We start from the raw sequence: 15,612 nt of genomic DNA, 5'->3' as shown, positions 1-15,612 counted from the left end.
CCAACCAACAAACGAAGGAAGACCTAAGTTAGACCTTACGCTTCCAGGCCGCCAGTTTCCACTAGCTCACCGGCCCTCGTGTTCTGCAGTTGTGGGAAGAGGCAAGAATAGCCTGGAAGAGTTAACAATCTGGTCCCATTCAGAGTGCCAACTCTCAAGTGGTGGCGCTGCAGAGTCGGAGAATGCCAAGTCTTCAGAAATCCTTCCAGTGACGGGGCACCTGGGTGGCTCAGTCAGTTAAGCATCCGACTCTTGATTTCTGCTTTGGTCCTATCTCACGGCTCGTGGGTTCGAGTTCCGGTGGAGCCTGCTTGGGATTCTCTCACCCCTCCCGCTCTCGTGCTCGTGCTCTCTCTCAAAAATAAACCAAAAAAAAAATAAAGAAAAACCTTTCCAGGGAATCCGAGTTCCAGAATAGCTGGAAGAACAGCGTTATGTCGAGGGGCGATGGCTGAAACACACAGCCTTGTCTGAAGACCCTCAGGTCTAGGAGGGGGAAAGAGCGCTCACCAAGTCCAGATGGTAAAAAAACCTGGTGATGGGAGCTCAAAATGAGAAACTAGAGGTCAAGTCTCCTTCAGGGGCCTGACTGATTCAAGTCACCTGGTGTGGAATGAATGGCAGGTAGCTTCACAACACACGCTCACTTCCAGTATACACATCCACACACACTCAGAAATAACGTTAACCTGAGCCTCACTAAGAGGGCTTAATTCCTCTATGTGACCGCAGTGGAAACCAGGCTGTCCTCTAAGTTAAATTTCAGCTGGCTTTAAACAAACCTCCTCTAGTTTTCACCAGTGACATCTAGGAAACAACAGAAGACTCACAGAAAGAACAATGATGACTTTTGTACAGGCAAATATCTATCAATAACCACAACAGGGTGCTTCTAAATAGCCTAGGTGACCATGAAAGCTACCCTCAGTCAGGGGCACATATCACAAGCAAGAGCAAAGCAAATGCCCTAGCGAACTAGAGCACCAAACCAGCCCCCCACAGCCCAGCATGGCAAACAACAAGCCTGTAGCGGATCGCTTTATGTCTGAATTAGCAAGGAAATTACGAAATCTTTAGTTCAAGTTATAATTCTTAACCCTTTTTTGATAAGCAGGAGTAAGGTCTCCAGATATTCCTGAAACAGCTGTATTCCAGCTCACACAAAAGAATTTAAGAGCCTAGGGTAGTAAGGCCTACTGTACTTTTTTTTTTTTTTTTTTTTTTTACTCCAGGCTCAACCCTGAGTTTAAGTGCGCTTAATAATTCCAATCGCATGAAAGCCCTTAAAAAACCTCTTTGCTAGTTGGGTAAATCCTAGCTCTGCCCTGTTTCCAGGGTTTAAGTACTGCCTTGGTAGTCTCGGGCCAAGGCTGGGATTACGTTGCAGAAAGTGTCGGAGAGGAAAGATAAAAGAATTAATCTTTACATAATCCTTCAAGCAATGTGAAATAAAAACACCACTTTCAAAAGTGGGAGTCTCCCCTTTTTTCTAAAGGGCATCAATGGACTCATTGCTCAGCACATTCCTAAGCGGAAAAGTGTTGCCAAGATCAAAATGCTGTAAGCGGAAAGGCCCCAGCCATTAAAAATGGATATTATTATTAGGGGCGCCTGGTTGGCGCAGTCGGTTAAGCGTCCGACCTCAGCCAGGTCACGATCTCGCGGTCCGCGAGTTCGAGCCCCGCGTCGGGCTCTGGGCTGATGGCTCAGAGCCTGGAGCCTGTTTCCGATTCTGTGTCTCCCTCTCTCTCTGCCCCTCCCCCGTTCATGCTCTGTCTCTCTCTGTCCCAAAAATAAATAAACGTTGAAAAAAAAATAAATAAAAAAAATGGATGTTATTCACTACAGTAAAATTATCAACGCACAGTCCTAGAAAATGGATTGCAAAGAAACCTGTAAGATCACCCAGAAGAAATGGTTTCCAAACTCATTTGAACTCAGTTTTACATAACACTACTCACAGAAACTGACTTTACAAACTATTACCTTTATTAACATGCCATATATTTTCCACGCTATTATTTTTTTGATGTAAGCTTTACACCCAACACGGGGCTTGAACTCACCACCCCGAGACCAAGTCATACACTCTACCGACTGAGCCAGCCAGGTGCCTCGATTCTTCATCCTATTAAAAACTAACCAAAAAAAGCTGGCAGCGACCCATTAAGTTTCTACAACCTATCATCTGGCATCTGGTTTTAGCCTAAAATTGGGAAAAGTACTGATTGACTGTCACTGCTTTCATCTCCCCAAAAAGGGGGCGGGGCGCAATGTACCACAGGATCTAGGAGTACCAGCTTGAAAGCAGCCTGCTCAGGTTCAAACCCTGATGCTACTACCCGTCCTTAGCTTCTGTGCTTCAACTTTCTCCTCCTTTTAGACAAATCTAACCCCCAGATTTTATTGGGAGTTATATTTGTGAAGATGCTTAAAAAACAGGACCTGTCGAGATGGGAAAGTCGGGCCTCAATATGTTGGCCCAAGACCGCACACAGCAATACGAGTGGAAGCCGGGCCAGCGGACTGGCAGCCCGAAGCACTGAGCATGATTAACACGGACTATTATTCAACGGGAAGCATACGCAGTAAACCACAGATATGACAAAAAAAATGCTTGGCAACGAATGTTACTTCCTTACTTTCTAAAGGTTGTCAGAGGGCTCACACCTTTAAAAAAAAAACTAGAGACGCATAAATTAAAGCCTTCGTTTTCTGAGTGGCCAAAAGAATTAAGAGTAATTTTCACTGAAAATCCTTTTCAATTTAGCCAGTAGAGAATTACGGAGAATTTGGTTATTTGCATCTGGTTCTTTGGTCTAGTTCCAGGTCAAACGTTCGTTAGTTGCTGGGCCCTCAGCTAAGTCAGTTGGTCTGTTTGGACTCAGTACGTTTTCAAACTGTAGCACCTGTAGCAGGGGAATAGTGGCACAGAAACAAACTTGGTATAGCATCTGAGTTCAAACTCCACGTCTGCCATTTAATAGACACACAATTTTTGATAATTTCCCCCCACCCTGATCAGATGTCCTATCAGTCAAGGGGAAATTTACTTGGCGGGGCATTTGAGAGGATTAAATATGAATGGGCAGAGCACATGATCAGACACCACAATCCATTCAATCAGTACTGGTTCCTGGTCAGTAAAACAATAGGGCTGGACCACTTATGGATATGCTCAAGGTGTTATAATTTTAAATGGAAGAGGAGGAAATCTTCGCTTTGTTCTCTGGGTATTTATTATTACTTATTCCCTCCAGGCATTAGTTCTAAAGGCATATAGTCATTTGCAAGTGAAATGTAGATAAGCAGTAAATGGCAAGACGGCTTCAAACTGGATTTCATGATGATGATCTTCACTTCTTCAGGTACTACAGGTTCCCTAAGCACCTGCTGAATGGATCAAAAAAAGTTAACTGTGGTTTATATTAGTACTTAGTTGCAATGTCCTCAAAATTCAATAGTAATACACAAGATATACATACATGGTAACTGTCCACTTGCAAAGCTCATTAAATACAAATCAGAGAAGGGAAGAGGATAGATGTAGGTCAGAATAAAACATAGAGCATAACTGCCTTAATCAGATTTTAAAGTGAAAATCTTCCTGAACTATGAAGGATGAAGTTAGGTGTTAATTTTAATATATTCAGATGACACTCACCTATAATCAGTCCGAATAAAATCAGGCTCACAATTTGACAAAAACAGTCCCATGGCATGCCTGTAATAGACCCTCAAATGTGTCTGAATGTTTGGCTTTTTAAAAGAAGTGACTACATTTAAAAATAAGTGCATTTAAAAATAAGTGACTACAATTCTGATTTTCTCAAATTATTTTTACTACTAGAAATTTTACACATCTTTAAATGGTCTTTCTAGTGTTTTTCATGATTTTAAAAAACAAAAATAACAGTCTCTACTGATAATTAAGTTTGATATACATGAGTGTATTCTACCAATCCTGCCCCCAATCAAAAAGTAGTTTTTCTTTTCCAATCTAAAATCAACAAACCATAGCTCACTGCACTGTATGTTGAATAGAAATCCCCAATGCTCATCAATGTTAGAATGCAATCCCCCCAATTATTTTATTAAAACCTAAATGACATTTAAAAAAAAAACACCCTGCTAATTAAGTTCAAACTACAAAGCAGGTGACATTTAACAGGCTGGACCCTTTGCAAGATGCCAATTTCTGCTAAAGCAAGGACATATTTATTTAAATTTGAGACTAAACACTGAGAATAATCTGCTTTTTAAGAAGGAAGGCTACTTTGGTAAACTTGGTGATTACTCAGAACTTACCAGTACTTGTTACAGTGTGATGATTCTTTCTTCTAATTCACAACGTTTTTTCTAGTGTCTTGGGGCGCCCTGGGTGGCTCAGTCAGTTAAGCATCCGACTTCAGCTCAGGTCATGATCTCACCGTTCATGAGTTCGGGCCCCACATCGGGCTCTGTTGCGAACAGCTCAGAGCCTGGAGCCTGCTTTGGATTGTGTCTCCCTTTCTCTCTCTCTCTCTCTCTTTCTCACACACACACACACACACACACACACACACACACACTCTCTCTCTCTCTCTCTCTCTCTCTCTTTCTCAAGTCTCATTCAATTCTATCTTTTCATAGTCACGTTTCAAGGAGATAAAGGCTGATTCTACGAAGCTGAATTTTTCAGCTTATCTTCTGACTTTGAAATAAATTCTCAGGTCAACACTTAAGACATTCTAGTTTAACAGCCAATGTGATACTATAAAACAAAAATTATTTGAACCTCACTCATGGTACAACTGAATGTTTAGAGAGAGAATTCTTTGAAAACTAAACAAGTAATATACTCTGGAACTCTGACATTCGGCTTGAATATCCACGGAAGCATGATTCTAATACCAACCAAAGCACTCATACTCACATAATTAACTTTTCTAGTTTTAAAATGTCCACTTTATTCCATGTAACACTTAACTGGGTAACATTTACATCTGAAGAAGAGATGGTCCGCACAACTGCTCTATGGTAAAACACTAACTCTAAGACATGTAGTCCAATTGTATCCATTTCCAGGCACGGCTAGACAAGTGAAGTCACAATGCAGGTACGAGCATCACTACATTTTACATAAGATAAAAGAGGAGTATCAATAAACTTCAGGAAGTAGTAAATTCGTCTGTCCCTTAAAATGAGTATGCAATTGTTACAAAGCCATAGTAAGTGGTTTATAAAATGTAGTTTTATTTTATGTTACTCTGCTGTTACATAGGGCATAACATTTTCACAAGGCTTTTTTGGGACTACAGTCGATGATTAGCAACACACAACAGTGGTCCAACTCTCTACACGAGGGTCGCTAGACAAACTGGACACCCCCTCACATGTGCACAAATCTGCATGGAAAAGTACTAACGTTTTAGACTCGGACTTGTGGACTTTATTTCCCCTTTCTAGTGTATTAAGAAATGACATGCACTTTAATTTGCCAAAAGCAACGCTTGTATTCTGGCAGCAACATGCTACTTCTATTACATAGGAAAGTGAATACCAGAACTACAAAAGGCAGGAGGTGTAAGTGAATTTTTATTGGGAAGGGAAGTTGTCAACTTAAACAGCAGCAAATGAAGAATGAATAAGGAAACTTCCTGTTGTCACAGATACACAAGACCTCCATCATATTTGACACAGGAGGAATTTCAATTTGCGACCCCCCGCGCAGAAATGCCAAATGCTTTTCCGTTCAATCTAATACTTCTGGATTCCTACCAAAAAGGAATACAGGAAGAGCACGGAAAAGTTGCTTACTAAAAGGAAACCCCCAAAGAAGTAAGGGAGGGAATGTAGAAATTAAGAAGTTATGTAGAACACTTTTGAAATTGTCATGAACTGCATTTTCATATCTTCACAGTAATACAAAACACAGTCACTTGCAGAACTGGTTCAGATTACTTAAATACCAGATACATTTTTAGTCCTCTACATAAGTGTTTGGAAGTTACTGACGTTCGTATGAAATGAAGCTATTAATACTTTTCTACAGCAGTAACTGCACACCAGGAAGGCCAAGACAAACACAAATCAAGGAATGGAGTTTTCCCAAAGCCGCAGTGTGAAAAGACTATGAACAGTTGATTCCATACACATGAATGGGTTTCTTTGCTATAGGAAATCCAAATGGAATAAGGAATGGAGATGAGTAAAAAGGTTTCTTGAGGGGAAGAAGGATGACACCCTGTACGCATTTAGTTTTCTGCCCCTTCTGCCGCGTCACATTCTTCTCCTGCACTGTCTGATGTCCATAACTAGGAAAAAAAAAATCATATTAAGTTATCCAGACAATAGACACTGTGACCAAAGACTGGAAGTTAGATTTCTCAAACTCCCAAACACCATCAACTCCTCCCCCGAAGTGTATTTTTGTAAACCTCCCAATATGCATTTACAAAATGACACAAACTGCTTCAGTACGTTTTTAAAGCTCTTTTTTAATAGCAGCATAATTTCAGGAAAAAAACGTAGTATTGTTAGAATTTAACGTTATCTCTGCTCACAGCAGCCAAATGTTCTTCCTGAAAGCACTACTGAAATATAATTTATGAAATTAACAAGGCAAAAAAATTTTTAAGGAAGGAGGTGAACCATAGTCATTTTAACGGTTTCCAAATATTTGAAGGGTGACTGTATTGAAATAGGAGCAGACCTATTTTGTATGCTGCAAAGGGTTAAACGAGAACAGCTGATGGAAATTAGAAGGACGCAGTAGTGGGCAAGAAGATGTACAGAAACATTCTTAAATTTAAAAAAACTTTTAACACTTATTTCATTTTTGAGAGACAGGGACAGAGCATGAACAGAGGAGGGGCAGGGAGACAGAGAGACAGAGAGAGAGACACACACACACACACACACACAGAATCCGAAGCAGGTTCCAGGCTCTGAGCTGTCAGCACAGAGCCCGATGCAGGCCTTGAACTCGCGAACCGCAAGATCATGACCTGAGCCGAAGTCAGACACTTCACCAACTAAGCCACCCAGGTGCCCTGAGAAAGCATTCTTGAATTAGCTAGGATGTTAAAACAGAATTGATCTCCAAGGACCTCTCCAATTTTAGGGTGGAACAATGAAGTGAAGAAGGAAATAGTCAAGTTTTACTGACTATTAACAACAGTTCACAAAATGAATTTCTATTAGATCAACACAGAGACTACGGGTAATTTTAGAAAAACAAGAATCGTATATAATTTTTAAGTTATTGTTAAAAAACTAAAATAAATAGAAACAAAATATCCCTAAAGAACTGTCTAAGAGAGAAAATAAAACAAAACCAGTCTTAAGATAAAGGCAGCCCCACAATATTCCTGAGAGGAGATATAATGGCTCAGTTTGCTTTTCTTCTATGGAAGCTATTTACACCGATCATTCTTCTACCACTACCCCACAAGAACAGAGATTTCTAATGGCTGGGAATGAAGTATCTTCATTATTTCCTTGTTCAGCAAAGTTGAACAGATATGGTGCTAACATTAAAAAAAAAAAAAAAAAAATCCTTTCTAGCAAAAATGAAGCTCCAAACTGGGGAGAACTACACTTATATTAAAAGGAATAGTCCCTTCGGCCACATTTTGTCTAAACGTTTTGACATATTAAATTTACTTGAGCCTATAAAAGAAGCTAAGTAAAGCTCAATTTGTGTTTTTTTGCCCATTATTTTCCCCTTCATTATCTGCCTATCCAAGAAGTAGGAGAAAAACAAAAAAGATAAACAAGTGAAACAGGTCTTGGCCTAGAGACAGAAGTGGAGTAAACTGAGGTTAAGGTTTACTCCCTATCAAATGACTGTAAGACATCACAAAGTAAATTTTCATTATAACAAGGCATTTCACGGGATTTTAGGAAAGCTTAGATACCTACACAATTCCTAAATTGCTGTCGCTAATTGATCCAAAACAAGAAAATATTGCAACTATAAAACCTTCCTATATTAACATAACTATCAACATCTTCATTCCAATGCAATAGTCAATGACGTTAATATTAAGAGTTCCTACAATCTTCGTATCTTCTCAGGAAGGTCTAATAAAACGCCTATTCAACTTGAAAGTCTGCCTACAAAAGAACATTTGGCCCACAGAGAATACTAACAAGCACTCAATACTTTCACTTACATACCTGTGTTCATTTTCTGAGAGAAAGTTGAGCTCTGACTCAAAATATAGGGAGACTGAAATAACTATTTTTGTTCTTAACAAAGACAAAGGATAACAACATTGAAAGAATGAACAACTCACTGTTAGGTTGTCTCTAAGCAACTGCATGATGAGGGTGCTGTCTTTGTAGGAGTCTTCGTTCAGTGTATCAAGTTCTGCAATGGCCTCATCAAAAGCCTATGCGTGGTAAACGATATTTGCATCAAAACAGAGTGATTACAATTACAAACCATTTTTACTAAATAGGTGAGCAACCACTTTATACTCTACTATCCATTAAAAATAAAGTTCAACGGACTCATTTTCACAGATTCTCAGTTTGTGGCAATGACCTTATCAGTATGAGTAAGGACTTAGGAGAATGATCTGAAACTTACTGTTTTAGCCAGTGTGCAGGCAAGCTCTGGGTTATTAAGGATCTCATAGTAAAATACAGAAAAGTTAAGAGCCAGCCCCAGGCGGATTGGATGTGTGGGCTGCATCTCCTTCTTGCTTATATCAAAAGCCTCTTGGTAAGCTCCTTGGGAATTATCTATCGTTTCTGTGAAGGGAAGGAAAAAAACAAGCACAATACTGAAAATATCCATCAAATATGCAGCACATTAACACCTTTAACTTACACTACTGCCTCATGTAGCAGTGATTTTTCTGTGGTTTTCTCTTAAAACCACTTATACCACAAAAACATTCTTGTAGTAGGCTATTTAAAAACTAGTTTACAATGTTGTTTGCTTATAATCAGCTTTTTTAAAAAACAGCATGAGAGAGTGTGACCAGATTTTTCAATCTCTCAGACTAAGACACTTTTTTCCTACCTTTTAATTTTACTAATTGGAAATGCAGCAATTAAAAATAATTTGACTGAGGGGCACATGGGTGGCCCAGCTGGTTAAGCATCCAACTTCAGCTCAGGTCATGATCTCATGGTTCATGGGTTTAAGCCCTGCGACAGGCCCTGTGCTGACAGCTCAGAGCCTGGAACCTGCTTTGGATTCCGTGTCTCCCTCTCTCTCTGCACCCCCTCCCCCCGCTTGCACTGTCTCTTTCAAAAATAAATAAACATTAAATAATAATAATAATTTGACTGATGGCTGCCTGGCTGGCTCATTCAGAAGAGCATGCAATTTTTTTTTTTTAATGTTTATTTTTTAGAGAGAGAGAGAAACAGAATGTGAGTGGGTTAGGGGCAGAGAGACAGGGAGACACAGAATCCGAAGCAGGCTCCAAGGTTCTGAGCTGTCAGCACAGAGCCCAATGCAGGGCTCCAACTCACAAGCTGTGAGATCATGACCTGAGCTGAAGTCGGACATTCAACCTACGGAACCACCCAGGGGCCCCTACGAGAAGAGCGTGTGATACTTGATCTTGGGGTTATGAGTTCAAGTCCCACAATGGATATGGAGATTACCTTAAAAATAAAATATTTAAAATAATAATAATAATAATAAATAGTAATAACTTGACTGATATGGGTCAATCATATCAATAAAACCAGAAAAAAACTGGGCTATAATACCTCTTTCCAAAATAATGAAAACACTTTACAAAGATCATCACCACCAATATCTGTATTTTTGTGATTTATTTGTAAAAATAATACTGATTCTTGGGGCGCCTGGGTGGCGCAGTCGGTTAAGCGTCCGACTTCAGTCAGGTCACGATCTCGCGGTCCGTGAGTTCGAGCCCCGCGTCAGGCTCTGGGCTGATGGCTCAGAGCCTGGAGCCTGTTTCCGATTCTGTGTGTCCCTCTCTCTCTGCCCCTCCCCTGTTCATGCTCTGTCTCTCTCTGTCCCAAAAATAAATTAAAAAACGTTGAGAAAAAAAACTTTAAAAAAAAAAATAATAATAATACTGATTCTTGGTATCAAAAGAGGTATTACGTGAAAGGCAATAAGAAAGTGTCAACATATAGAACAAAATCTGCTCTGACCAGAGGTGGATTACTGACCTAATAAAAATGTCACCTTCCTGAAAAAACTGTTCAGTAATTATTACCGACACTAATCTGATTGTATCCATGCGTTCAAAGGGGCAGGCAGGTTTTCTCAACGAGACCACTGGTCCAGTACAGCTTTAGAAATACTGACCTAACAGAAATTTAAAGTTAGCCCTTTTTGGCCTGAATATGTGCATTTTCCGTCCTCCGAAATGGCACATTTATTGATCTAAACATGGCCCTCACATACGAAGGAGTTCCCACTGACTGGCATGTAAGGAAGTACTACATACAATGAGCAGCGGTAAAGGTGTCTCAGCATCTAGGCTGTAAATATAGACTATCTACGAATCCCAGACTATTAGAGTATTCTATGGAGAGGACCAGAAATGCCCATGAACCAGAAAGGATTAAATCATCAGACTAAGGCTGGGCCTATGTCCCAGTCTCCCAAAGACCCCCCCTTTGACTTGCAAGTATCTGTCACTTTCAGTTTTGCTTATCTTTATGGCAACAGAAATTATACATCAATAATATTAAGTTTAGTATACAAGTTTTATTACAGCAGAGTACAACAGTCTTCTCTTGGTATCTTCAACTACACTGATATTTGGGATGGTCACACTGTCCCACTTTCAGTTAGTAACTCTGTGCGGGCAGGAAGCCACAGTAACTATTTGAAGGGGCACATCTTTTTGGATGGGGCAAAATTAAAATAATGAACCTACTGTTAATAAGGAATTAAGTGAAGCTTCTATCTAGAACTTGATAAATTTGGTAGCAGGCACATACACAAAATTTAGTTATAGGACCTGCCTTATACTTAGCTACTAATATTCCAGGGAGACAGAGTTCAGTGTTAATACATTCACTTTGATTTTTTTTTTTTTTAAACAAACAAGACTGGCAATTCAGTTACTCTCTTTTTCTGTATCTACATTTTTCTATGACAAATTATATACGAGCAATAATAGTTTCATCTCACCTCTCTTCCTCAGAAATGTAGTTATAATTAGTCAACGAGATGATCCTTCAGAACAGGTAGTAGTTAATAAATTAATATGTCAAACAGAAGAAGTACAACATCTTGTTTCTATATTCTGTATGTAATTTCCAATTATCTTAAATTGTAAGGTATAATGACACTAAGGGCCATGAGATAACAGAATCACTCAAAGCATATGCAAATGACTGGGGGCTAAAAATACACTTAGCCAAATTCTAAAGCATAAAAGATTAAGCTTTTTTACGATATTTTAAAAATATCTTATCAGATTATAATCAGAGTTTAGGAGTTTAATTTTTCAAAAACAGCAGCACATAAGGTCAATTCATGACTGTTTTCATTTTTGAGAAAACTAAGGTAACATTATTAATTTTCTTTTACATAGATTCCTAGATTTTTTTTTAAGACTCCAAGATTTTTAAAAAGTTAAAGAGGGCCTGGAGATGACAGAGTGACTACTGGTACAGGGTCCCATTTATTCTCCTTTCCTTCACATTTTTAACTTTACCCATAAACCAAACATACTTACGTTTTCGATCATCACCACATGCAACTTCAGCAAGGTACCGGAAGTAATCTCCCTTCATTTTCAGGTAGAAGACCTTACTCTCTGGATTAGTTGCATTGGCTATTAAATACTTATCCAACAATTCCTGAAAGAAATAAGATAAAATATTAGGCACTAATATGAGCTCACAACAATATGCACTGGCATCATTACCACAGCAACTACAACCATACCACCTTGGACTTGAAACATGGACTGAGAGCAGGGGTCACAAGGTTGTCATTAGCTGAATGCTTTGGCTCACAGCAAGTCATAGTTTCTAATAGTAGAGCTAGAGCACATCGAACACTAATTAGAAAGAGCCTGGGGGCACCTGGGTGGCTCAATAAGTTGACCATCAGACTTGGGCTCAGGTCATGACCTCGCAGTCTGTGAGTTCGGAGCCCCACGTCAGGCTCTGTGCCGACAGCTCAGAGCCTGGAGCCTGCTTCGGATTCTGTGTCTCCCTCTCTCCCTGCCCTCCCCCACTCCCACCATCTGTCTCTCTCAAAATAATTAAATGAACTCAAAAGAAAATATTGGGTTAGTAATTAAGTATGTCTTTATTCCCTATTTTACTCAAAGAAATGTACACTTGATCCAATGAGCTAGTGCCTCTCAAACTGAGGAATGTGTCCAAGGCGTGCCAGTAGAAACGTCACAGAAGAAGGGCACCTGGCTGGCTCAGTCAGTAGAGCATGCAACTCTTGATTTCAGGGTCATGAGTTCAAGCCCCACACTGGGTGTAGAGATTACTTACAAATAAAATCTTTAAAAAAAAGTCACAGAAGACAAATAGGAATAGAGATCTTTGTGGACTATCAATTTTACTCGATGGTAAGTAATTTAAAAATCTTTTTGCAATAAATATTATGGAGGAGAGTAAAATTCTCATAGAAATTTTAAGACACCAATACCTATACCTCACAGGTTGGTTTTGGGAGTGAAACCAATCAGTGGATGTGAAAGCAATGCGCAGTGCAGTGTCACATGTTAAGCGGTTGGTGTCAGTGGTCAGCCAGCCAGGTATCGCCCCTCTTCTGACTCGGTGCAAAGTTTGAGCAGCACTGATCTAGGCAATGTGAAAACTAGTGAAAAAGTTTAAGCAAGAAACAGCCACGGTCATCTTTGCATTCTGGAAAAATAGCCACAGATATTATCAGTTAACATTATACAAAAATACCAACTACAAGGGTGCCTTGGTGGCTCAGTCGGTTAAGTGTCCAACTTCGGCTGAAGTCATGAGTATCATGTTCCTGAGTTTGAGCCCTGCATTGATCTGTGTCTCCCTCTCTCTCTGCCCCCTCCCTGCTTGCTCCCTCCCTCCCTCCCTCCCCCAAAATAATAAACATTAAAAAAACAAACTACAATACAAAACTGAAGTTTAGAGAAGAATCCAGCTAAAATGGTTTCAAATTCACCTAACTGTATTACTGAAGAAGCAAAAGGCTGTTTACAGTTTAAAAGAAAAAGAAAAAAAAAGGCTAAGAAAAAGTTTAGAAAACGGTTCTGACTGAAGAACTCTCATTGTTTATCTGACTAAAAATGGCCTAAACAAAATGCAATGATTACATCCCTAACTTATTTTCACGGAAATGAACAGGAAAACATATTTTAAATCCTTAAATTTACTTTTTAAAAGTTTACATAAAAAATATTTTAAAAGGGCCTAAAGCTCAGGCAAAATTTTTTATTTTAAAATTACCTAACAAAGCCCCAGGAGTCTATACGTTATAAAACTGGCAAACTGCATAAAAATTGTGGCCAGGAATGAATCAATAGATGTCATTAAGGGCCACACCCAAACACTAGAGGGAACAGTGAAAACGAATGCTGGCTCCCGACCACCAAACTCTTAATTGAGAAAAGATTCAAAAGAGAAGGCTGTAAGAATTTCTTCTGCTCAGCATCACCAATTCAACTTTAACAGCTATTCGCTAACATGAACCTGAGAAACTCTTTCCCAGAATCTTAGAAATTCGTACTACTTTAACTTTTCCCTCTAATACCATCTGTATATATCACGGACGGCTTTCAATTTAAAAACGATTTTGGGGGAACACCAGATTTTAGGACTTTTGCGTGGAGGGACCGCCGCAAAGAAGCGGACTTGTTTTGAAATCGCAAACTGAACCACTGCCATCCCTATCTTTAAAGAAAAATTCAACAAGAGTGGATTGTGAGAAGCTGCATTACACAACACAAACACAGTATCGATTCTGTGGGAGCCACAACCTCTGCTTGCACCCAAACTGAGAACTGGAATATAAAATATTCTTCTCCTCCCGAGTGAGTCAGTTAAGACGAGATCACACAGAGGAGCTCCAAAAAGGTGCCAGCTCTGGTGAAGACATTTCGTCACAAAAAAAGCTACTCGGTTCCTTTAAGACGTAGTACTCTGTGATGGAACGTGGCCGAAGTGTGGTAGCAGAGGCTGAGAAAAGCCTGACCCGAGCGAGGACTTGGGGCGAGAAGAGAAAGGCGGTTTAGCACCGATCCCTCCTCAGTCACGCAGCCAGATGTGGGCGCGCTCATGAGGACGGCTGACTGGCCTCCAAACGATCGGGAAAGCTGCGAACAACTACTGCACTAGTAAGTACACAGCCACTCGTGAGCTAAACTCGTCCTTTCTAAAATTGCCAACTTTGACTACTAGCTTGCATACAGCCACGACATACGATCGACAAGGCTGGCTTTTACATAGTCACTTGTACATTACTTCCACCTTGGAGTTTCAGCTAGGTATTACGGGTTCTTTGTCAGATGCCACATCATTAGCTCCCTAAGAAGGACGGAAACAACAGGTACAGAATAACTCTGTCTTGCCACATGTTACCAGTAGTAGAGATGTATATTTTAGCCCCAAAAGACAGTGGATTCTGCTTCATGTCTTACCAAAATGATCATGGCTATTACCAGGTAGTATCGATACCAGTACTGGGGCACCCGAGTGGCTCGGTCGGTGAAGCATCCAACTCTGGACCTCAGCTCAGGTTATGATCTCACACTTCGTGAAATCAAGCCCCGCATCGGGCTTCGCATGGAGCCCGCTTGGGGATTCTCTCTTCGCCCTCATCTGCCCGTCCCCTGCTCAAGCTCACCCTCTCAAAATAAATAAACAACTTTTAAAAATACCAGTATTGGGGCGCCTGGGTGGCGCAGTCGGTTAAGCGTCCGACTTCAGCCAGGTCACGATCTCGCGGTCCGTGAGTTCGAGCCCCGCGTCAGGCTCTGGGCTGATGGCTCAGAGCCTGGAGCCTGTTTCCGATTCTGTGTCTCCTTCTCTCTCTGCCCCTCCCCCGTTCATGCTCTGTCTCTCTCTCTGTCCCAAAAATAAATAAACGTTGAAAAAAAATTAAAAAAAAAAAAAAATACCAGTATTAATTATTAACACCAGACAGAATAAAGGCTATACTTAAAGGTATAAAGTCTAAATGTACAACTTTTATTTAAAAAATTATTTTAAAAACTCAACATGGATCAGAGAGAGAGAGAACCAAAATGATAAATGGTAAGTACCTGAATAAGAAAATCTTTCCATATAAGGTAACTGGTAAGAAGTCAGGAGACAGAAAGAGAATCAGTTTTAACATCTCGGTAGTTAAAAGATCCCCCGCTGATTTCTCCTGCACATTATTCTTGTCAATTAAGTGGGAGATCCCCTTTGTAACTCTTCGACCTGCAGATTTTATGATCCTGGGAGGCTTGGAGAGCTAAGATGGGGGTTCCTCCAGCACTGACTGTGTGACTTGACTTGGGTAGAAGGCAAATGGTCATTCTTTTTTGAAAATCTGAGAGCTCTGTAAAGTCCACGTATTCACTACCCAAAATTACAAGGTGGACTCGTAACTGAGGGCTAAACCAAAGAAACACAAACCTGAGCAAAATCAGAGGAAAATGTTTAAGTTACTACACAGGTCAC

The 15,612-nt window shown here is 40.1% G+C and overlaps 1 protein-coding gene across 1 annotated transcript in view; it reads right to left on the bottom strand.

The window, feature by feature from the left end:
* Nucleotides 1–5,211: 5,211 nt before the first annotated feature.
* YWHAQ (tyrosine 3-monooxygenase/tryptophan 5-monooxygenase activation protein theta) overlaps nt 5,212–15,612 on the bottom strand; it is a 39,268-nt gene continuing 28,867 nt past the window's right edge. Inside the window, exons 3-6 of the mRNA XM_030311665.2 lie at nt 11,673–11,796; nt 8,579–8,742; nt 8,283–8,378; nt 5,212–6,296 (exon numbers count right to left, since the gene is read on the bottom strand). Of these exons, the coding sequence (XP_030167525.1) occupies nt 6,237–6,296; nt 8,283–8,378; nt 8,579–8,742; nt 11,673–11,796 (444 nt within the window). The 3' untranslated portion in view covers nt 5,212–6,236. The remainder of the gene's footprint in view (nt 6,297–8,282; nt 8,379–8,578; nt 8,743–11,672; nt 11,797–15,612) is intronic.

This window comes from Lynx canadensis, chromosome A3 (assembly GCF_007474595.2).
Source record: "Lynx canadensis isolate LIC74 chromosome A3, mLynCan4.pri.v2, whole genome shotgun sequence".
NCBI classification, from domain to species: domain Eukaryota; kingdom Metazoa; phylum Chordata; class Mammalia; order Carnivora; family Felidae; genus Lynx; species Lynx canadensis.
The sequence above is the reverse complement of the archived record's forward strand: the minus strand, read 5'-3'. Positions and strand labels throughout refer to the sequence as shown.